The sequence below is a fragment of the Mandrillus leucophaeus genome, unplaced genomic scaffold, assembly GCF_000951045.1.
Source record: "Mandrillus leucophaeus isolate KB7577 unplaced genomic scaffold, Mleu.le_1.0 Scaffold35, whole genome shotgun sequence".
Lineage (NCBI taxonomy): Eukaryota > Metazoa > Chordata > Mammalia > Primates > Cercopithecidae > Mandrillus > Mandrillus leucophaeus.
Genome location: NW_012103698.1, coordinates 4,756,843 through 4,780,879, shown reverse-complemented (window position 1 = coordinate 4,780,879; position 24,037 = coordinate 4,756,843). Strand labels below are relative to the sequence as shown.

Sequence of the window (24,037 nt, the reverse complement as noted above, 5' to 3'; positions counted from 1 at the left end):
GATCCATGTAAGGGAAAGCACAGAATCCTTAGGTACAAAAACGACTTTGAGAGAACAAAAGTATTGCTAGATTGATGAATTTAGAGGGGAGGTAATTACTTCTTCCTACATATTGGGAATTAAAAGATAGTATCTAATATAAATAGCTTAAGAAATAAAAGTTAATAAAATATTGAATTACTTGATTAAATTATTTTTTAAAAAATTAACAATGGGAATGTTGGGAGGAAAAGGGCACATAAATGATTTAAATTCTTACTCTTCTGTAACTAGAATGGATATTATTAAAAATGAATAAATCAAGAAATAGAGATAAGTGCTTATTTTCTTAGAACAATGTGTAAACGATGTTTAAATGTAGTAACTTTCAGGGAGATGAACTAAAGTTAAGACGTACAAGGAGGTAAAAATGACCTGGCCCTTTTGCCCTCCAGTCCCTTCTGCCATCCCAGGATACATGGACAGCACCATCTGTGAGGGTTGGGCCTTCACCAGACACCAAACCTGCTGGTACATAGATCTTGGACTTCCCAGCCTCCAGAACTGCAAGAAACAAATTTCTTTTATTTATAAATTCCTCAGTCTCAGGTACTCTATTATAGTAGCAAAATGGACTAAGACAATGGTAAATATTTTAAAACTGTTTATTAGTTTGTAAATATCAAATTATTAATTAGCAATATAAAATTGGAAAGCCTACAGAAAAATAATAATTTTTATACACCAATAATATCAATGCAAATTTTTGGAGGACAGTTTTTGTCAAACTTTAAAATACGTGTGTTACCCAACAATTCTACAATTTTAGGAATGTGTATAAAGATAAGTGTGCAAGGAAGTTCATTGTGGTATTGTCTGCAAGTTGAAAGAAACCAAAAAAAAAAGAGAACAACAGTAACAGGGGCAAAATAAACCTAAGTTGTCTTCAATAGGGGACAGGTTTAATAAATTTCAGTACATTCATCCAATGCCATATTGCCTACCATTAAAAATAATAAAGAAAATCACAGTCTGCTAGTACAAAAAGCCCATAAAACATTGGTAAATAAAAATGTTTCCAGACAATTTTGTATAATATTAACCCATTCGTGTAAAAAATTCTGGAATTTTGTAAATATATAGAAAGTATATTGAGACAAAAAATATTATTCAAATTACCAACAAATCTAACTCTAGGGAAATTGGGGAGGAGACACTTTTACTTTTTACTTCATATAATTTTCTATCTTTATTTTTCCCAATAGATGTTTATTACATTTTATTAAAGTATTTTTTAAAAATCTCAGTGAAGGGCTATGAAATGCAAAATTAAACAAATTATGTTGACTGTATATTGCTTGGCAGCACTGACTCTCCCTAGCATCTAGCACAATGACTGGCGGGTAGCAAATATTCAAGCAATATTCTCCGATTAGATGATAAACGAATAAATGAAGGATTGAAACCTGAAGGATTCAGCCATGTATTTATTTTTCTCTCACTCTAAAGTCATTTTAGTGTTATTAAATTTAAGAAAAGCCAATTCTCAAAACGAAAACACATTTATCATCACTGATGTTTTAAAGAAAGTGTGGCTCTCAAATCCAAGCTTTTATGTATTCATTTTAAAAAATATTTTTGATCCCGTCTGGGTTCCCTTGCTCACAAACCCAGGTCAGGTGCACACTTGAAATCCCTGGGAAATAGGCTCCTGATTAAATGAAAGCCCTTAGGAAATGTTTACAAAGAGGTAGTTCAGGAGACAGAATAGCATTGGAGAAAAATTGGTCTGTTTCCATTTTAGAAGTATGCAGAGACGAGAAAGAACATGTGGCCAGTAACGTGTTCAGCCTTCTCAGTATTCATTGTTTCCTTGCAGGAGTCAATTTTAATTCAGGAGATGGAAACAAACATAATATAGATCTGTCGTGACTTCAGCATCAGGAAACAACACACTGATCGTGACATCAAACTCCAGAGGAAGCCGGCTAAGGATGGGCTTGTTTTGATGTGACAAGTGCCTATGGTGATTAACTCTTATGCCCCCACAATCTCTCCAGTGCCCCAGACTTGGTCCTTCCTCGCCTGTAAACAGGATCAGGATGCATCCTGGACTTCAGCCAAGGGCATCTGGCCTTGGGTAAGACGAACTTCACGAAACACATACACTGTTCCTGGCAAGGGAACCACAAGGGAAGGAAAAGGAGAGAAGGAAAGCAGCATGGGACACTGACATCCATTCCCTAATGACAAATTACATCAGATGCAACTGTGCACATGCAACTCAGAGGGAAAAGGCAGGAATAGGCCCATGGAACAGATTCGCCTTCTACATGATCAACTGCTTCAGGAAAGCAATACAGCCAAGTGCCAAGTGAGAGAAAGGAAAAAACATGTAAAACGAATGAAATGTTGACTGCAATGGAAGACATTTTAGACTGTTCTTGTTACATCACAAAGAGAGGGAGGAGACTGTGCTGAAAGGAGACGTTGGGAGAGACCTGCCAACAGACCTCCAAATGCATATTCAAATGGTGTTTCAAAGCACTTCTTTGGGCTTAAGTCTTGTTACCTACAAGATAGATTTTAATATGTTTCCATTAAAAAATGGAAATTGTATTGATTAGACAGATGTTTTTAAACTTTATTATTATTTTAACAGAAACAGGGTTTTGTTCCAATGCCCAGGGTGGAGTGCGGTGGCACAATCACAGCTCACTACGGCCTCGAACTTCTAGACTCAAAAGATCATACCATCTCAGCCTCTTGAGTAGCTGGGACTACAGGTACATGCCACCACGCCAGACTAGTTTTTTAAAAAAAATGTTGTAGAGACGGAGCCTTAATAACTTCTGCAGGCTGATCTCAAACTCCTGGCCTCAAGTGATCTTCCTGCCTTGCCCTCCCAAAGCACTGAGATAATAGGCCTGAGCCACCATGCCTGCTTAATTATCTTTTTCCCAGCCACTGACCAGGCCACTTTGTGGGGGGGGGGGGGGGGAACCAGTGGGTCAAAATATTAACAGACTTTGTAGCTCTATCTTGCTTTAAAAAATTATACTTCTAAAAGAAGGAAAATTATTGTTATCCTGGAAATTGGTTCCAGAAGAATAGGGAGAGAAGTTATGGGGGCAAATGACAATTGCCAGAGGCAAGGTGATACACCATTTATGTCTGAGAACGGAACATTTGTACTGTGCAATAACAGCCAAAAATTCAATTGGAAAAGGGTAGCCTTTGACCTGAGTAACTGGTTTGGCAGACTTTTTCTGAAGTGATTGAGATGACCACACAGGACAGTATTGGGCATCAGGCAAACGCCTCCTTAGATATGTGACAATCAGCAAGAGATGGGACTGGGCAGAAATAAAAGTAGCCTCAGAACTTCCTGAGTTCTGTCTTCAAAAGCCTAAAAGCATTGCTTAGGTGCTAATCAAGCTAATAATGTATATGCTACTTGTACCTACTTGTACATTTAGTATCATGAGGATTAGTTACTGCTGTAAGTTTAAAAATACGATTGCTGGAAGAGAGATTTCAGGTAAGGACTGGCAGTAGGGGGACAGTAGGCAAGAGAGAAACCAGAACACCCACCTTATGACCCTGACCAGTGTGCTTCCTACAATCTTCACTTAAGCAAATTATCAGTGATGCAAAACTGAGCCCCTCTTATACACTACCATTTATTCAGGGTGAACTTCTAAATCGAGGTTCTCATCTTTCTGTGCCAACAAGTGTGTGCTAGTGGAAAATATTCTAAGACATTAGTTTTTGTTTTTCTCTCTGAATTTCCCCTTCCCCCTTAATCAGTCTAACAGCAGGCTTTGTGTTTCAACGCCTCGGGGAGAGATGTGACTGAGCAGAAATAAAAGTAGCCCACAAAACTTCCTGAATTGTATCTTCAAAAGCCTAAGCTCATTAAGGAAGAGAGTTTGGAGAAAATAGCATGGAGGTTTGAAAAAAGCAGATGAGAGAGAGGAGTTTTGCCCTTCAACTAACAGAGAGGAATCTCCTGCCAGAGGCAGGGTTGCAGGATTCAGGCCTCTTCTTGGTGTGGCATATTCCCAGAATTGATCCCCAGCTGTCTCTTGGGGATGAGTCAATGGCCACTGAGAGTTCCTGCCTTCAAGAACATTCCTGTGTGTTGAGAGTGGCAGGGGCAGCGGAGATCCCCAGGCCTGAAACGTGATGTTGATAGGGACCACAGAACAGAATAGTTGGGAGAGTGCACAGACTATACCCAGCACCCCGATGCCTGATGTCTGATGCTTGGCCACAGGCGATTCTGCAGCACTGGCATGACCTCCGTCAGAGTGGGGACAAAGACTCTCTCCTTGACCAGACTCTAGTCAGGACCCTCTGAGCCCTCTTCTCCACGAGACCTCAACTTTAGCCTATAAAAACTATAGAAACTACAAAAGCTACTCTCAAAATAAATGATTTTGTCCATAGCCCCTGGAACGCACACACACACATACACACACTGACACACACTAGCATAGTGAGCTTCTAACAACACAAGCTCATGTCCCTAGAATGACAGCTCTACCTCCTTTAAATTCCTGCCTTGGAAAGCTCAAGGCTGTCAAAAGAATTGACTGCTTCTCCAACACCTGAAGATGTGCTGGTGTTGTCTCCCCATCTCCCAGTCTCTGTAGGAGGTTAGGAGCCTACTTCCGTAAGTGCCAGTTAAGAAAGCCAAATGGCCTAATAACATTGACAGATTTGCCTTCCTGCTTTTTGAGAATTTCCACTTCGCTGATTCAAGTCCCCACTGTTCCCGTGTCCTACTTTCTCATTCTCCCTTTAAGAACACCACACCCAATCCCACTACTGGGTATATACCCCCAGGATTATAAATCATTCTACTATAAAGACACATGCACATGTATGTTTACTGCAGCACTATTCACAATAGCAAAGACTTGGAACCAACCCTAATGCCCATCAATGTTAGACTGGATAAAGCAAATGTGGTACATACACACCATGGAATACTATGCAGCCATGAAAAAGAATGAGTTCAGGTCCTTTGCAGGGACATGGATGAAGGTGGAAACTATCATTCTCAGCAAAGTGACACAGGAACTGACAACCACATACTGCATGTTCTTACTCACAAGTAGGAGCTGAACAATGAGAACATATGGGCACAGGGAGGGGAATATCACACACCAGGGCCTACTGTGGTGTAGGGTGCTAGGGGAGGGGTAGCATTAGGAGAAATACCTAATGTCGAAGACGGGTTGATGGGTGCAGCAAACCACCATGGCACATGTATACCTATGTAACAAACCTGGACATTCTGCACATGTATCCCAGAACTTAAAGTATAATAAAAATAAAAAATAAAAAAAACTAAAAGAGTATAATTGAATTGTTTGTAACACAAATAAAGGATAAATGCTTAAGGTGATGGAGACCCTACTTACCCTGATGTGATTATTATGCCTTGTATTCCCATATCAGAATAGCTCATATATCCCATATATACACCTGTGTACCCACAAAAATTAAAAATTAAAATAATTAGAAGCTAAAAAAAAAAGAATACCCAATCACCTCTACATGAATGAAAGTTGAGCTTAGTTCACACTGGGCTCTCTTCTCTATTTTAATAGTTATTACTGATTAAAATATGTCCTTACCACTTCAACTAGTACCTGGGTTTTATTACTTTTGACAGAGGTGACACCAAAAATGACTGAGGTAAAGTGGATTCAATTTAGCCAGATGAAAAGAATCAGATGTGAAATTAAGTTGATTTTTAGAAAATAAGTACCTGTGTTATTCTTTGGCACGCATGATCCTGTAGACTGAGACTCATACGCAACAATTGATATGCTAAGAAAATGAGTACTAATGTTACTATTCAGCTTGTGGAAATGCAATTAAGAAGACAATTAGATGGAGAGAAATTATACAATGTGAAGCAAACTAAATTCAAAGATGACTTCTATGTGAGCTGTACCACTGGTCCCCAGCATCACTGATAAATAACGGCAGCCTAAAACCTCCATCGACGATAGCAGAGAAATTAATGATCTATTAAGTCAGCATGTGCATGCTACCTTTGGAGAAAATATTCTGATGAATGGGATCCATACCATTAATATGAGCCTCTTACAAGTCCTAGGATAAGAGATATTTTGCTGGTGTTTAAATATTGTATTTCGATGGTGGTCAGGTTGTCTGATAACTGTGAATTCCTTAGGGCTTTCAGGACATGTGAAAAATGCTGAAACACATATTTAAATGTATGTCTTGTTATATCTTAAGGTCTTGGACAATTAGGAGGGCTGCTTGGGCAGCTCTTTTTAAATATTCTCAATGCTCTTCCTCTGCAGAAAGAACTCCCAGGTCCTTCAAGGACAATAAGCAAAAGAGGATTTGCTTCTGTCCACCAATGTAGTCTTGATAAATTCTGTGGCCTTTTTGTCCAATAGACAGGAGAACATTTTAGAACTTAAAGCAGACATGATTTAACAACATTATGAAATTTGGTTATGGAAGGAAAAACTGGGTTTCTACTCCATCCCTTGAAATCCAGCCTTTTTACACATGCATTCTAGCTTTCCAAAGCAATTCAAAGTGATACTTCTTTTTCTTTTATCCATTCCTGGTCAGCAGAAGGACTGAATCATTCTGAGACACAGAAAGAGTCAGGTCAGTTCACTTGTTCTGTCTTTTACAAAGACGATTAAGAGATATTTATCATTTATCTGTCAAGCTTCTTTATGCTTCAGAGCCCAATTCAGCCCAGGCCTATCTTGATCAATACAGTTCTTAAAAAAAGATCCAACATTGGTATGGTTTGTCTCTGTGACCACACCCAAATCTCATGTCCAGCTGTCATTCCCAATGTCGCGGAAGGGGCCTCATGGGAGGTGACTGGATCATGGGAGCAGATTTCCCCCTTGCTGTTCTTGTGACAGTGAGTTTTTATGAAATTTGGTTGTTTGAAAGTGTGTAGTACTTCCCCCTTTACCCTCTCTCTCTGCCACCCCACTAGGTGAAGAAGGCGCTTGCTTCCCCTTCGCTTTCTGCCATGTTTAAGTTTCCTGAGGACTCCCCAGCCATGCTTCCTGTGGAACTGTGAGTCAATTAAACCTTTTTTTTTTTTTCATAAAGTACCCAGTCTCAGGTAGTTCTTTATAGCAGTGTGAGAATGGATTAATACAAACATTTAAAATGTTTATTTTAAAAATCTAAATTTATGACTTTGAAAAAACATCAGGAGATCCAACAAAAGGAAGTAGCAGCCCATCCCTTAGATGGAACGCATGACTTCTAATTTACCACAGACCAGGACACTTCCTAATGCTTTCCAGCCATGACACCAACCCACTCCCTCATAGTCTTTATTGGTTAGGCTCCTTGCACGTGAGGTTAATCTGGTGTGGTAGCATCTGCCCCCAAGGACAGTCCAGCACTCAGGAACTACTTCCTCCCCAGGAATGGACTCTGCTTTAATCTACTTGATAGTCTCAGTACAGATAATAAAAAAAGGGTCTTTCTAGCTGCCTTAAGAAAATGAGACACACATGAGGAGAGAGTTATTTAAAAATTGTTTTTGAGCTTTAGGTTGGCTTAGCTTTCCTGGAATGTCTAATTTAGCTCAGGAAGTGCCTCCAACATTTTTAAGAATATCAAGGACAGAAAAGCTCAACTCAGCCATTTCCAGGGCTCTACATATCCCTCAGGCTCCTTACAGGGATCGGGGAGACTGCACTATCCCAATAGGGCCCCAGGAGGCCTGTCATCCTGCCATGGAGTTACCACTTGTTCCCTGGCTGATAAGAGACTGCATTGAAGTACTAGTAGAATTTTCAAAGTCCTAAAGAACTGGGAGAGTATTCCCCTCGACCCTGTGGCACATCAGTGAGACGGGTGGGTATGAATAGAGTTTGGAGTTCTAAAAACCTTGATTGAAAACTGACCCAGCACTTTTAGTTGGGTGACATTGGGCAAGTCAATCTTTTTGAACGTTGGTTTAAATTATTTCATAGTGTGGTGGAGGAAAGGGAGAGACAAATTAAACAAATCAGTAAGATTTCTGAGCTTCAGTTTCCCCAAATCAATAAAATAATATACATATTACAGAACTCTTGTGAATTCAAATGCATCTGTAAAGTGCCTAAAACAGAGCCTAAATCACAACTCAATAAATTATAGTTCTTATTTATGTTATATACTTTAATTCCTGAATGAATGTAGAAACATAAATTCTGTAACTTCTGGAAGTCTGATACGGTTAGGCTTTGTGTCCCCACCCAAATCTCATCTTGAATTATATCCCCTATAATCCCTATATGTCAAGGGAGAGACCAGGTAGAGATAGCTGGATTATGGGGGCAGTTTCCCCCATGCTGTTCTCGTGATAGTGATTGAGTTCTCACGAGATCTGATGGTTTTATAAGGGACTTTTCCATGATTGTAAGTTTCCTGAGGCCTCCCCAGTCATGCTGAACTGTGAGTCAATTAAACCTCTTTCCTTTATAAATTACCCAGTCTCAGGCAGTTCTTCATAGCAGTTTGAAAACAGACTAATACAAAGTCCCATCCAAGTTCCTGGCTTACTATCTTTCTAGGTCAGAAAACATCTGACCTTATATGTCTTTCCTTCTTTATATAAACTGAGAATCATTCATTTAATGGGTGAATTTATAGCACTCATTAAACCAAAAGGACAGTTGGGAATATAATATTGAGAATAGAAAGGATAATCAGACAGGGATCTGTAATAAATACACCTATTCCTCTATTCCTTGCTTAAAACCTTTAATTCATTACTGAAAATGTGGTAACTAATTAAAAATCCATTAAATAAACCCTATTTGACAGAAAAAATAATATGGTCCATCTCAACGTAGTATTTCTGAATATAAGTATCACAGATAGAAAAATAGATCAACTGAAGAATGTTTGAAGATTTATATAATAAGCAATTACTTAGAAGTAAATAAAAGTAGTTTGTGAATAAAATGTAATATCATGAAGGTTTATTATGTTTACCAAACAATACACACATACAGAGTGAGAGAAAGAACGAGAGAGACAGAGAGACTTGAGAGTGAAGGAAAAGTCATTTGTGTGGAAGGCATATTTTTTCTCCTATATCATTTTCTTCTCTAGTTTTTCAGTGTTTACAGGCCTTATAGTCATGTTGTATCCAAAAATGCCTTCAAAATAAAGTTATAGTATTAGAAAAACACTAAAGTACTTCAAAATATGTGGAAATAGTACATGTAAACAACAGATCAAAATGTCTTAAAAGAGGTTACCTCTTCATCTTTCTCACTTAGTGTACACAGGCAATGCAGAACATTTGGTTATGTGGTATGCAATTCAAATTTGTTCCATGTGATATTCTGTGATTAGAAACTACTATGTTGAATGTGTCTTTCTTTGAAATCATGTTGAAATACTAATTTTGTGTATTTTGTAAATTTTTGATTAAGAAGTTCTTACGTCATAAAAAGAAGCTGTGTTAAAACTGGCATCATTTTCCAAGTCATTATGGCAAACAATTAACTGAATAGGTATGGGGGGAAGTCAGTAGAGCAGCAGAAGCAATACAGCATTCCAGTCTGCTTCTTACTGACATGCTCTCCTCTCCTGTGCACAGGGCAGAGAGGTCTGGAGCTGCATCCCCTGGTTGTACTGCCCACCAAGGCTGAGCCAGGGAAAGCAGCCCCACTGAGTCTCATGGGATCTGGATTTTTCATCTCGTCCAGCGTCAACACCCTCACACATGTAAGACGGACTCCAGTTCTTTTTTCTTGATTGCAGGAGAAGAAAGTTTCTCTGAGATTAAGACCGAGAAAGGTCTTAAAAGCCAAGACTCCAAATGGCATCAGGAAACCCAGGCTCTTCAAAACATGCAGTGAAAAATGAAACCCTTGCAAGAGGAGACATTTCATAAAGAAAACATGTAATTTTCTTGAAGCTTTCCACTCACTGTAACTCCTCCTCCTTGGATTGAAGCTACAGAGAAGAATGCAGCCTGCGGGTACTCATGCCTAAGCATCATCTCCCTTTCTCCACCTGCTGAGCTATGTCTAAATAGACATCCTCTACCTCTGACCCAATACTTTCTGTTCCTGAAGAGAAGAACATTCTTGTCATATCAAGGGCTCTGGGATATTCTGGGAGCAGTTTAGAGCTTTCATTCAGTACAAAGTTTCTCTTCTCATGAAAAGATCTTGTCACAGGGGATGAGAAACAAGCTATTGAGCATCTAATATATGTTGAATTTGGAAAATTTTAATCTCCAGGACTAGGCAATGTTATGCATTCTTCATTCTATTTAATTAACAGAACCACCCTCCAAGGAAGTCTTATCCTCCCTCAGTTAAGTAGATTAAAAACAAATGTCTTAGAGAAGATAAGGTGATTGAGCTTGTAAGAGATCCATGCCTTTTGCACTAAACTAATCCCTGTACATATATCTGCCTTCTTTTCCCAAGATCTCTTGGTAGCTATCTTCCAGGGATCTTCTAGGAATGTACTTAATAATTGGTTCTTCCATTATTTTTCACCATTGAACTTGAAGAAGATGTGACTGGGGAATAAAGGCAAAGCCAAGTATGAGAAGGTAGATCTGAAACAGGAATGTTAGACATGGAATACAAGAGTAAGAGCAAGAGTGAGCAAGATAGATAATCCTCTAACCCTTCACATGGAAGGATAGGTTGTAGTAACAACTCCATTCTAACAAGCACAGATAGTATACAGGTTGTTTTTCATTAAACTTGTGAGAGAAAGAGACAAATCTCGAGATATATTATTGGAGTGGTCAAAAATGTCTTCATGAGCACAGAACTGAAAGCCTAACACATTAATGCCTAGGTCAAAGAATGTCTAGATGAGACGGCCACCGTGAGATATATTGCAATCTTCCACAGTGGACTATGTTTGCCCTTTTATTAAAAGAATGTAATATCTAATATGGGTGGTTTTTTTCTGTAAATACTTATCCTTACTGACATTTTTACAACAGGTTTTATGTGGTTATCTGCTTATTTATAACATACACATGAATAATTCACTTCCTCAATGCATCTACATTCCTTAAAAAGCCACATGTACTATTACTACATTAGTCATCAGTTTTTCATGGTTGATAAAGCCACTAACAATGATGAGTTCTGATGAGATAGAATCACCTGTGGCACAATTTCCCCAAATGTTTCTCAGGAAAGCACATTCACCATATACAGATTGTAGTAACACCAAAATAACATTGCAACTGTTACATATTCCAACGAATAAGTAATTGTTTTACCTAAGTAAATGCATAACATTGCCTAGTCCTGGAGATTAAAATTTTCCAAATTCATTCTGACTCAAAGTGGGCAAATATATATATCACATATTCATTACAGTCTTTAAAAATTGCATTGGGTAGTAGTAGGACATGAAGTGTGGCCAAGTAGTCTAGATTTCCATGTTTATTTAGGAGAGGGTTTGCCATGATCTAGCATGAGAGCCACAACCTAACAAAACCAGATCTGTTAGAATGTCTTGGAGCAAGCTTTGTCTAGCTATTGGTAAAGCCAAAACATCTCAATTTCAGTTTTTCCCATTCAAAGATTACCTTTAATTAGGTTTGTTAAAGGCAAGAGTTAACTACATTGTTTTAAATGTAGAAGACTAAGGCTACAACCTATGTTGTATGGACCCCCAGAGAAAGATTTTAGGTCATGTTGTTGTTGCTGTTGTCCTTAACGACATGCCAACTGTCAGATACTCCAAGCGAGTGAGAGGGAGGTGAGGTGGTAGGGACTGAATAGTGGGCCAATGAAAACTGAACCAAGTGTAATTTTGGCACCTAGACTGGGGCCAATTCTATGGATGTTGGAGGAGGGATTGATACAAACAAGAGAAAAAAATAAAACTCCACCTTCTTCAGACCAGTGAAAATAAAAACTTATAACACTGTCACCCCATGGAAGTCAATGGATCATGGACCTTCAGTTGGTTTTGCTGAAAGGAGATGATGAGGAAGCAAAACTAATAGTGAAGACATAAGACACCATGGTTGCTTTTGTCTCTCTTCTGTAAGACTCCAGGAGAACAGGACCAAAGCCCTGAGGAAAGAGGTCAAACAATGCTTCCACTGAAAAGAGAGAAGGATTCTTCTCCTACAAGGTAGTCTATTTTTATTCATCATTTACACACTTAAGAGTTTATTGATTTAAGTTAAAATATACAATGAATCCTTCATTTGAAGGCACACTAATTGGTCAGTATTCACTTTTAAAATTTTTTCTTAATCTTTTTCTAGTAATTTTTTATTGTGGTAAAATTATATAACATTAAAATTACATTTTTACCACTTAAAAGTATGCAGTCCAGAAGCATTAAGTACATTCACATTGTTGTATAAACATTACCACTATCTATGTCCAGAACTTTTCATCTTTCTAAACTGAAACCCTGTACCTACTAAACAATAACTTCACATTTCCCTCTGCCCCCAGCCCCTGCCAACATTTATTCTACTTTCTGTTCCTATAAAATTGGACTACTCTACGTACTCTACGTAGTACTCTACGTACTACTCTACGTTCCTATAAAATTGGACTACTCTACGTACCTCACATATGTAGAATCATACAGTATTTGTCCTTTATGCCTGTCCTATTTCAGTTAGCATATCCTATTTCAACGTTCATCCATATTGTAGCATGTGTCAATTTCACTCCATTATAGAGCTGAATAATAGGAGTATTCGCCTTCTTATAAAAATATATCTTTACCACTTATCTGTTCTCTCACCTTGAATATGTCATTAAATCTTTCTTAGCCTCAGCTTCTTCATCTGGAAAATGGAGAAAATAAATTATCTACCTCACTAGGCCTTTGTAAGGATTAAAGTAATTCGTGTTAATCATTAGCATAGTACTTAAAAATACATAAGGGCTCATCAAGAGGTAGCATTTATTGTTGATGTTCTTATGGTTGTTGTTACCATTGTTTCTATTAGCTTAGAAGTTGTCACAAGTTTTTTAAAGGAAGAATATAACACTGCAGAATTTTGCAAACTCTTCTAGGAAAACCATTGGCTTCCTAATGGTCAAATGTGTCTGTGTATTTGGAACACCACATAAATTGGTAGACTTTTGAGCCTAGAAATTTCCCTAAGATACGGTGACAATATTAGATGATCATGAACAAAGTTAAATAGCTTCATGGAAATTCCATTAAGCACCCATAAATATACAACAACAACAAAAACTTTCTGAAAGAATGAAAGACCTACAGTAAAATGTTTCCAGTTCCTGAGTAGGGGCAGGTGAATCAGGTAAGAAGGAAGTTAATTGTACATGTCTGCCTCCATCTTTGAATCATGAGGTAATTGGGTGTATTCATGATAGGAATTTTTCTTTCTCCAGCCAAAACCAAGCTGGTAACTACAAGTGCCCAAAACCACAATCTGGACACAGCCTGTGACACAATCTGGACACAGCCAGGTCTGAGATCAGACTTGGAAAGGCCCTTCCCTCCATCTGAAAAATGCCTTTGCTGGTCAGAAGAGGCTAACAGGGAGAACACCACCACATTCCCTGATCTTCATGGGATCCTCAAGACCAGGGGGACCATGTGGGTCCTTGATCACATTGTTCAGGAAACCAGTGAGGGAACATCCTGGCTTCTTTACAGAAACTATATAAAATAGAAGAAACAAACAAAACACAACCAACAAACAAAAATTCTGATAAGCTCTTCTGAAGGACAATACGCAAAAGCTCATTTGAAGCTTTCACACAGACATGCGTTTTTTCGTTTTTCTTCTTGGAAATGAATGTCTATGTGTCTACTTTATTTGTACTTGGGCTCCAAAATCATGTATCATTTCCTCTTGCTGTAGGCAGTTACATGGTGTCTTAGACTACCTGGGCTGTTACAACAAAAATACAATAAACTGGGTGGCTTCAACAACAAACATTTCTTTCTCACAGTTATGGAGGCTAGAAAGCCCAAGATCAAGGCACAGGCAGATTCCATGTCCAGTGAAGGTCTATTTCCTAGTTCATAGATGGTTGTCTTCTCACTGTGTCCACATGTGGCAGAAAGGTGAAGGAGCTCTCTGGGGTCTCTTATAAGAGCACTAATTCCAATCATGAGGGCTCTATCTTCAAGGCTTCATTACTTTCCTATCAAGAGTCCCTACCTCCTGATGCCATCACCTTGGGTGTTAGGATTTTGCCATATAAATTTTGGGGAACACAAACATTTGGTCCATAACAGTGGAGTACTATTTGAAAGTAGAGCTGTATTTATCTAAATATTATTTGGTGAACAGATCAGAGAGGGAGTATCATACCTAGCACCCTGGCCCACAGAAGTTTTTTCCAAAGGTTTATGTAAAAGCTCGGAAGTGAAAAATTCCGAAACTGGTTTAAATAGTAGTCACTTGATTTCAGACAGTATGCAGACTTTCAAGATGAATAACTCGAAGCTTCCATTCTGACACACTGGTTAAGCTATCCATCTCATTGTCTCAGGCTTAGCAGCACCCCCTTGCCAGTTGGCATTCCTGTGACTGCTAGCTCCAAAATGAAAAGGCAGGAGATGAGGATTCTGAGCTAAGGGTGAAAGAATCATGCAAAGTTTCTTGCCTCAAAGGACACCGGAATTTTGTAATTCTTTTAAACACTTATATCAAATGTCAAATTTCCTCAAAACTGGATGAAGAAGGAAGGGAAAAGAACTGACATTTATTTGAGCTAATACTCTGTCATGCATTATGCCAAGCAATATGCATGGCAATTTTGTCGATAAATCAGAGGAATTGACAAATCAGAGAAATAAAGTAGCTTTCTCAAGATTACACAGTCAGTAACCTCAGATCTCTCTCCCTTGAAATCCTCTCTATATTCCATTATACCCTAAAGCTTCTTCCCTACAGCTTTTCTGAATATCAGATATAGAAATGTCTCCATTTGTCTCAGATCTCTTAGGTAAGACATTGCCTTACTAAATATATGATCTCATTTGGGATGTGCCAGGAGGCTGCCAAGGCAGCTGGAATAGTGAGAGTGAGGGCAGCCGTATTTCCTTGATCACACCGAAACCCGCTCAACCAGACATCTCAGAGTGGGAAACAACATCCTGATTTCTGAAAAATAGTCAATGGTGGCACAAGATAAAGGCAAACATTTGGGTTGGCATCAGCCATTAATATGATTCCTGGTGGACAGGGCCATCTGGCTGTGGGAGGGGTTACTTTCGCTATCACTTGTAGGGTGATGGCACAATCAGAGTGAGTGACATGTAACTCAATTATATTTGCCTCCCTTCATGCCCACGTGAATGCACTGGTCTTTTGTTTGGCATTAGTACAAATCCTCTGTCTCCCCCATAACTCCTAGGTATCAATCATGAATTAATAGAAGTGGGATTCTCCAAAAGACACCTTGGCTTTCCCCACAGTCATCCACCTGTTCCACCTGTTTCAACAGGTGTACTCACTGCAGCATAGAAGACATCTAAGGATTTTAGAAGTGAGGTAGCCTCCCAGGACTCCAAGACACCTCCCCCAAGAAATGACTCCATTTGTACATTGTTATATAATGTTCTTTCCACAAAAGGATCTTTGTCATTTACTAGACCCTTTTCTTTCTCAAAATACATGAGGATACCAGAGGAACTATCTTCTGACCTTCATTTTGACCCTTTCACCTACGAACATGATTGGATCTGCCTAATCTCTGAGGAACTTGCTAAGCTCTGGCTGTCAATTTATATGGCCAGATTGACAGAAAGTATGAAAGTCCTGTGGATCTATGTTTACTTTCACACATGAGCCAGTGAGGTGAGCCAATTCATCTGGTGATGCATTGATGGCTCTTCGTTGTCCCCAACCATGCATGTAATAATACACATGGTTTGTATTCATTTTCAACTGACGTGAGACATCAAATTAAAGTATATTCAGTGAATATAGTTTAAAGAAATAAGAGATAATGAAATAAAAACACTCATTCAGAACAAAACTTTTTCTTTGTCACCATATTGGTTTAATTAGACAGGAATGGGTGCTACTTTGATTTTGTAAACGAGGAATTTAAGAAACAGCAGTAATAATAATTACTGCAATATTTTTAGCCTTTCTAGGTTGTAAATTCTGAGCACTGCAGTTATTTGCATTCAGCCCTCACCTAAGGTTGTCTCAGATGCCTGTGGTTTAGATACTCCCAGTAGAGATACCTTCCATTAAACCTAACTCACATCTAAAGCCTTTCCAACTTTAGATAAGTAATGAAAAGCCGCCCTTAGCCTGTCATTGAAGTACCTTCTACTACCAGGGCAAGCTTTTAAGTGAGGGTCTTGATAAGAACATTCCTTTCTGAGATGATCACTGTAAGACTTGGAGTAGGAAAGGGAATGAAATCCCAAGTTGCCTTATCCACCTCCTAGCCCCTCCTCTTGGCTCATCACAGTAGACTTATATCTCCTCCAATGTTTTTACGCACATGAACAGGGTCTGTAAACATAAGTTACCGCCTCCTGCATTCCTCTGACAATCACCATTTCCTCCAGGAAAAACTCTTCCTGCTCTGCCGAGGTGAGGTTAGGTGAGCCTCCTCTATACCCTATCAACAGCCTGCATATATTTCTATTATGTCATTTGTTAAACTATCATGAGTTTGATTTTTATAAATTATAAGAAGCTTTTCATTAATATCAATAAATGTGCATGTATTACAGATTTTATACCTTTGATGATACCATGTTCTTCTATTATTTGGTGGTTTAGAGATTCATAAAATTCATTCTTACCTGTTTAAACTTGGCAAGAAATGTGCCCTTGGTTGATGGCAGGTAAAGAGGTTGCAAATTTGGTATCAGTGAGGCATAAAATCTGGGTTGTTCTGACCACTGTATTATATTTCTGCTGCTGAATAACAAATTATGCAAACAATGCAAATTGAAACAATAGCCATTTATTATTATACAGTTCTATAGGTCAGAATTCCAGATAAGCTTAGCTAATTCTTCTGCTCAGAGTCTCACACTCAAGATATCAGCCAACTGCCATTCCCATATGAGTCTTGGAGACTTCTTCCAAGCTCATTGGCTGTTGGCAGAATTCATTTTCTTCTTACCCTTTCCAAGTGGGTTCTCCATCTTCAAGCCAGCAATGGCAGTTTGAATTATTCTTATGCTTCAAATCTCTCTGACTCCCTCGTCTAGTCCCATCCAGAGAAAAATCTCTGCTTTTAAAAGTATGATTAGTTTTGCCTACCCGGACAGTTTCCCTTTCACCCTAATATAGGCGTAATATCAAGTTCAGGGAAGTCATCTTAAAATTATGCCTTTGACAACCATGAATCTGACACTTTTGGTCAAATATTTCTGCATTCTACATCTTTTTGTCTATAACAAGGATATGATTTTCCACCAGCGATGTTTAGAATTGAGAAATGCAACCTGAAGTGGTCCTGAAGTAGTCAGAGAATCACTGAACCAAATGGAATCAATCCCACAGTCTTGACTTCAGAGGAAACTGTATGCTAACCAAATGAGCAAACCAGTCATCTCTACTGGGAAAGTAATAATAGAGGTGGCCCTGATTTCAGAAGTAGAGTGAGATGCCAATGACTCCACTAAAATATTTCATTGTCCCAATAAAGTAAGGTTGTGACCACCATCTGAGTTGCTGCTCTCCAAGTACAACTTCAGTTATACTGTGCAGACTAGAGTTTTTGAGCTCAATATTATTAAGCTGATTTTCTGATTATAATGGAGTCCAATTTCAACTATTTCTCTGTGCAGTTCCTATTTATTTTTACAAAAGTATATCAATCATAATCATTGTGATAATATTTTCAGTGCTTTCTAACTTATATATTTAGCTTATAAGTTAACAAAATCTTTAACAAACCAGCCACAAAAGTTAGCTGTATGAACCAGACTTACAGAGAATATAAAGGGACATGAAACCCATAGGAAAAGAAAATTCATTTCCTAAACAGTCACGATTATTTAGGAGAGATCTATTCCTTTTCAGTAAGTCCCTTGAAAGAGGAGACTATTTGTGTTATATCATTTTGCGCCCGACAAACTGCCTAATTTCGTATCTTGAACATAGTAGGTGCTCAAGAAATACTTGTTGAATAATGAATGAACATTTGTTAGAAAACTTTAGTAAGAAGGATTTTAATAGTAAAACCTTGAAACTAATCTAAGTGTTCAAAAATAGAGAACTATTTAATAATGTTTTACAGCCTCCAAAATTATGTTGAGGAAGAATAAGATGTATCATACAAACTGTGATACAAATTTTGGATGAAAAATTTAGGTTACTAAACAGTATGTACAAATTATTCCATTATTTATATATACATATATACACATATCTTGCTATTTTGTATATCAAAAGATACACAACATTATACTATGTTGGTTAACTCTGGGGATCTGATTACAGGTTGTTTTTATTTCCTTCCTTGAGATTTTTTCTGTAATATCTGAATTTTATTCCTTTCTTTCCAAATTTGGAGAAAAAATTAAGGTTTCTGAAAATTTAAAAAGTAGATAATATATCAAGTTTGGATTGCAAACCAGAGCTTTCAGCAGAACATAGTTGAGTCTTTGCCATAGACACCGACTCATTTCCTTCCTTTCTGTGGCATTCATACCACTATCGTGCTTTTTTCCCCAAATGAGATGACAAAATGGAAAGACCATCTCCACACCAAGCATGGAGCCGTAGGAAAGTGGAATGTCAGTCAGGGCAACTGCAGATCAGGAAATCGTGTCACAGAAAACAGGACCTGTGTAAGATTCTAAGTTTATGCCATTTGCTGATCAGTTACCATATTTCAAAAATTATACACACTGTAATCCCCCTCTCTGGTCTGCAGGCCCTTTGAAGGGGAAGGCATTTTTAGCAAATATCGTTTAAATGGAGAAAGGAGGCAGATCAATGTACTCCAAACTACTTTAGATTGGATCTTAGTCAGAATGTCTCCCCAGAGCAGAAGCTCTTCTCCAGAAGTACCTTTCCTGTTGGATTCAGGTTCAGGGTTGGAACCCACAGACCCAGAGTGATAGGCTGTCAGCAAAGACAAGCACATCCTTAGCATCCAGCAATGCTCACTTTGTCCTTGTCTCCTTCATCTTCCTTCAAACTTCTATTTTTTTCTTAGATTTCTCTGAAACTCTTTTAAAAATTCCTTTTGAAACAAGTGGGTGCCTGACTCATTGTCTGTTTCCTCTGTTTTCCACCCAAGTGGTAAACAATGGGCTCTATTCAAATGTGGACCGTCTGTGAGCTGGGAACCTGCGTGCAGACAAAGCTCCTTGTCCCACGGCAGACTGCCAGACCCATGCTCTCCTCCACTCACCTCCTGGGCTGTTTAATAAAGGCCACTTGGCAAAATGCAACATATTGTCACGGTCCTATGACCTTGTAGTTCTCTGTCTCCTTTCCCTTCAGCTCGAAAGAATATTACTCTAAATTCTGAAGTCAATGCATTTGAGAACAGCCTTTCAAAAGATACTCGTAAGAATAACAGGAGGTAGTTCAGGCCCCAGTCATAAGGACTACCTGGTTTTCTTTATAATAATTGTAATGCCTCTGTCCTAACTCCTCCCAAGTTGTTAATATTTTGTCTGTAGATGGTGGTTGCCAGGAAAGAGAATCTTGCAAAGTCAAGGGCATGACAAAGCTAAGAAATAGAGAAGGCTAGCCCAAGACTTTGGGAAGACAAAGGCAAAGGAACAAAATAGTAGGAATCAGACTATGGAACAAGAAGAACAGGACAAAGTTTCGAGTTCAAAGGGAGCAGATAAGACAAAAATAACTGAACTTAAATGATACAGTAGTCCTCAGGAAAAAAAGAGAGCGAGAGAGAGACGAGACTTGAGAACACATTCCCTTCAAGTGCTTGAGGAAAGCACACTTCCAGTGTGTATAGGAATCACAGGAGGAGATTTTGCATATTGTGTTGAAACTCCCTTCCCAAGAATTTATGTTTCCTGAAGAACACTGCCAGCTTTCCCCCTCCATCTTAAAATGGTAAGAAAGAAAGTTAAAGAGAAGGTAAGGGAAACAAATAAATAATTACAATATTCCAGTTATATTAGATATGTGTGCTTTTTAAAATAACTTCAACAACCATACAAAATTGTGGCTCTTATTACTATTTTTTTACAGATGAGAAAACTGTAGCTTATGGAGTTTAAATAATTTGCTCACAGTCACAGAATTAGGTAGCACTAGAATTTAAAATCAAGTGGTATGACTAAAAAACCATGAGAACATTCATTCCTTCTTTTACAAATCACTCCCTATTGACAATCAAACCCAAGTCCTCTACATTCTCCATGAATATTATTTAAATCTATCCTCTTTATCCAACCCTACTGTCCCTCCCTCATAGCTTAGCAAGTTTTCCCCAAATGCCTCCTCACTGACCTCCCATCTCTGTGTGTCCTCCCTGCCATTCTTTTCCTTTCTTTTTCCTTTTCCTTCCTCTTTCAACATGTATCTCATCAATTCCAACCTGCTTAAAAACCTTCAGTGACTTCCCACTGACTTAAGATTAAGTCACTGCCCTCAAATATGGCACTGCTTACCCATTGGTCCGCATATTATATTCTCTCTCCCTCACTTTCTATGTTCCAACCACATTGGACTTCTTTAATATCCTCAAAACTACAAGTTGTATACCAGGGAAGGGCTTTTACACAGGCTGTTATTCACTGTGGAACACTCCCTCCTCTTTTCTTAGCTCAGCAATTCTCAAACTTTTGGGGCTCAGGGCCCCTTTGTGCTCTGAAATACTATGAAGAACCCCAAAGATCTTTTCATTTTAAAAAGGTAGATTATATCATTATATTATGTTGTAAATTAGAACCAAGAAATGTTTAAATATTTAATTCATTTTAAAACAACACAGTAAACTGATTATACCTTAACATAAATAACATTTTATAAAAACATAGCCACATTTTCCAAAACCAAAAATACTTGAGTGAAACTAGTAGCACTGTTTTGCATTTTTTGCAAATCTTACCAATATCTGGCTTACTAAAGTATAAATGGATTCTCATGTCTGCGTCTGCATTCAATCTGTTGTGATATCATATGTTATGCAGCTTCTGTAAAACTCCACTGTACACTTGTAATGCAGTAACAATGAAAAGGCAAATAACTTCTTAGTATTATAGGGAAACAGTTTTAACTCCTGAACCCCCTAAAAGTGTCTTAGGCAGAGGCCTCCAGGAAATCCAAGGTATACATTAGGAACTCTTAATTATTCTTTATGTCTTGTCTTAAAGTTAAAATTTGCAAGGATGTCTTCCCTGACCTCAAAGAACAGGTCTGAGTCCTCTTGTTATATGTTTCTATATCATCCTTACCTCTCTGTCAAAACACTCACTGTAACTATAATTTAATCAGTAATTTGCACAGGACAGAGACCATGCCAACTTTGTTCATAGTGAGTCTCCAGTGCTCAGCACACAGCAAGGACTCAGAAAATCTTTGTGGAAGGAAGGAAGAGATAGAAGAAAGGGAGAGAGCAAGGAAGTAAGGCCTCAGACTCAATGAGACAGCGCCCTGACAATGGCTCCATTCCTTCAGCAGGATGTACACAGAGATGCAACTTTCTACAGCATCTGCTGCTCTGGGTTCCATTGAAACAGGATGAGAGAAAGTGGCAGGTAATGGACTGAAGTGAGGAGACTGAGGGGAAACTGTAGAGAATAATGGTTAGGAGTACATGTGCTGGGTTCTCTCATTAAGGTGATCATTCAATATTTACTAAGCAGATACAATTTGCCAGGCATTCTTCTGGGCACTTGGGATACATCAGTAAGCAAAACAGAAAAGGTTCTGGCCTCAAGGAGTTTACAGGCAGACCTGAACTCGGCCACAGATCCCTCCACTTGAGTTGGCCTGGATTGTTTGTTTAACCTTCTTGTGCCTTATTTCTCTCATCTGTAAAATGTGAACAAGCCTTGAAAGTCTCCTGGTGAGAACTAAATGAAAGAATATCTTTAATGTACCCAGTAGAGTCAGGCACCTGGTAGGTGCCTAATAAATGGAAATCTTTCTGCTGGCAACTCTTATTCCAAAATTGATTTTTTTCATGTACAGAAACTATTTGATAGATTAGAATCCAGTCACTCACAGGATATGACTTGGGTAGTTGTCAGGGAGGAAGAGTGGTATATTTAGAGTCTTCTCAGGACTCAGGGGGGCGGGCTGCAGTGTCATTTTCCTATAGAGAAGCATCACCACTCGCTTCCTGTCTTCTTCACAAGCCACCTGGTTATTTTTATATTGAACTTTGTGAGGTACTATCATAGTCTTAAGTTATGGGGTATTTCAAAACAGACTTTCCTGAGGACTCTTACAAAAGTAATTATGCCACGAGTGTCAGACCATTTTAAAGAAGATATTCATAGCCAACTGTTTGTAAGGGACCACCTTCTTACACGGGTTTATCATGTATCATAGGGTTGCCGGGGTTTTCCAACTTCACCCTCTGAGTTTCGTTTGGCCTAAAAAAGGGACACTGCCTTTGAAGGAGGATTACCAGGAGAGGGAAAATTTACAAAAAAAGAGTACAGGGCTCTTTGATTTTTCATTTCCCTTTCCCTCTACTCACTCTTTGTGCCTTCTTCAGTTAGTACCACACTAGAGAAGTGTTAGGTAGAGAAAGAGGAAGAAAGAAAAGGAGACAATCTTATCAGTTGATTTTGCTATGTGTTACCAGTCTGGTAAAAACATTTGAAGTTAGAAAGTATTCAAACATGAATAAAGTTTCAGAGTTACTTGTATGGATTTCATTTCCTCAGAATACCCTCATTGTTCCTTCGCAGGAAATATTCATGAGTCAACTATCCAGAATCATAGTTATTATTCAAGCAGTGTGGGTTTAAAAGGAGATCTGATGCCATGGCAAACCTCACTGACTTAGACTGTTCTTCAAGTTAAACAGCAGGATGATGTCTGAAGTGACTGAAACACATATGGCTTCAGTGTGTCGAGAAGACCTGAAAGATCCCACATGGAAGTGAAATTCATTATTGGCAAGCACGGTGACAGGAGACCCCAGAGGGCTGAGCTGCAAAGAATTTGCAGAGCCGTATGGCTAACTCCATGGCCTAGTTTGATCTTGAAGTTATTGTCTTGGATAATCCTCTCAAATCTGTTCCTGCACTTAAGAGTCACTCATCACATGAGGGAGCTCCCTCTCAGGTTCCTTTACGTCGCCCTGTCAGAAATGACTTTCAGGGAACACAGACATCACATCAAATCATCCAACAGATGTCCCTTTCAAATAAGTTGGAGCAGAACCAACTATATGGAGAAGTCATAAACAAGGAAACAGACAACCCAGTGATTTTCAGCGGATTGGCACTGCTCTTATGACAGAAACCTCAAGTTTCTTGGGTGGAAGAACATGAGTTCAACAGAGGGCGTGTGCACTATGCTGGCTGACTCTTGCGCTCCTGAGGCTCATGCTGCTGACAGGGGATAGAGGGGACACTTTTGGAGTCCAAATCCTGCATCATCTCAATGAAGTGCTATTCAACATCATGGCTCTAAGAAGTAACCCATTTTAATAACTGGTATCAGAGGACTTAGGAGAGAGAAAGTCAGTATCCAGACCCATTTCCGTCAGTGACTCTCTGCTTGTATTGGGAGGGTTGGCCAGAATCGTCTGATTCCTGTTTCTGATTTCCTTCCTCACTGGCATCAGAGGATTGCACTACAGGAAGACTAATATCTAACTGAGCTCCAAGTGCTAAATAAGAGCATCTCAGGCTCATTCCAGACCACCAAGAGGTTCGGGGTGACCAAGTCACAGACTATAAATTTGAACATTTGATGATTTTTGCAGGTGACTGGGTGAACAAAGGAAAACCCAAGAGATACATAAAGATGGAAACTAGGATTTCTCATTTGAATTCTTTAACATGCCTCACTCTAATGGTTATAAATATAAAGGAACTGCAGGCTCTTCAAGAGGGTGAAATGAAGTTAATGAGTTTAGGTTTTAGGTTTTTTTTTTTTTTTTAAAGCTAC

The 24,037-nt window shown here is 38.7% G+C and overlaps 1 protein-coding gene across 1 annotated transcript; it reads left to right on the top strand.

The window, feature by feature from the left end:
* Window positions 1-21,560: 21,560 nt before the first annotated feature.
* Window positions 21,561-23,574, top strand: LOC105546195 (chromosome unknown open reading frame, human C15orf54). Its single transcript, XM_011989325.1, is given in 5 exon segments — window positions 21,561-21,745; window positions 22,828-23,246; window positions 23,249-23,398; window positions 23,400-23,498; window positions 23,500-23,574. Coding segments are annotated over 4 exon segments (555 nt in total). The 5' UTR covers window positions 21,561-21,745; window positions 22,828-23,015.
* The last annotated feature ends 463 nt before the right edge of the window (window positions 23,575-24,037 follow it).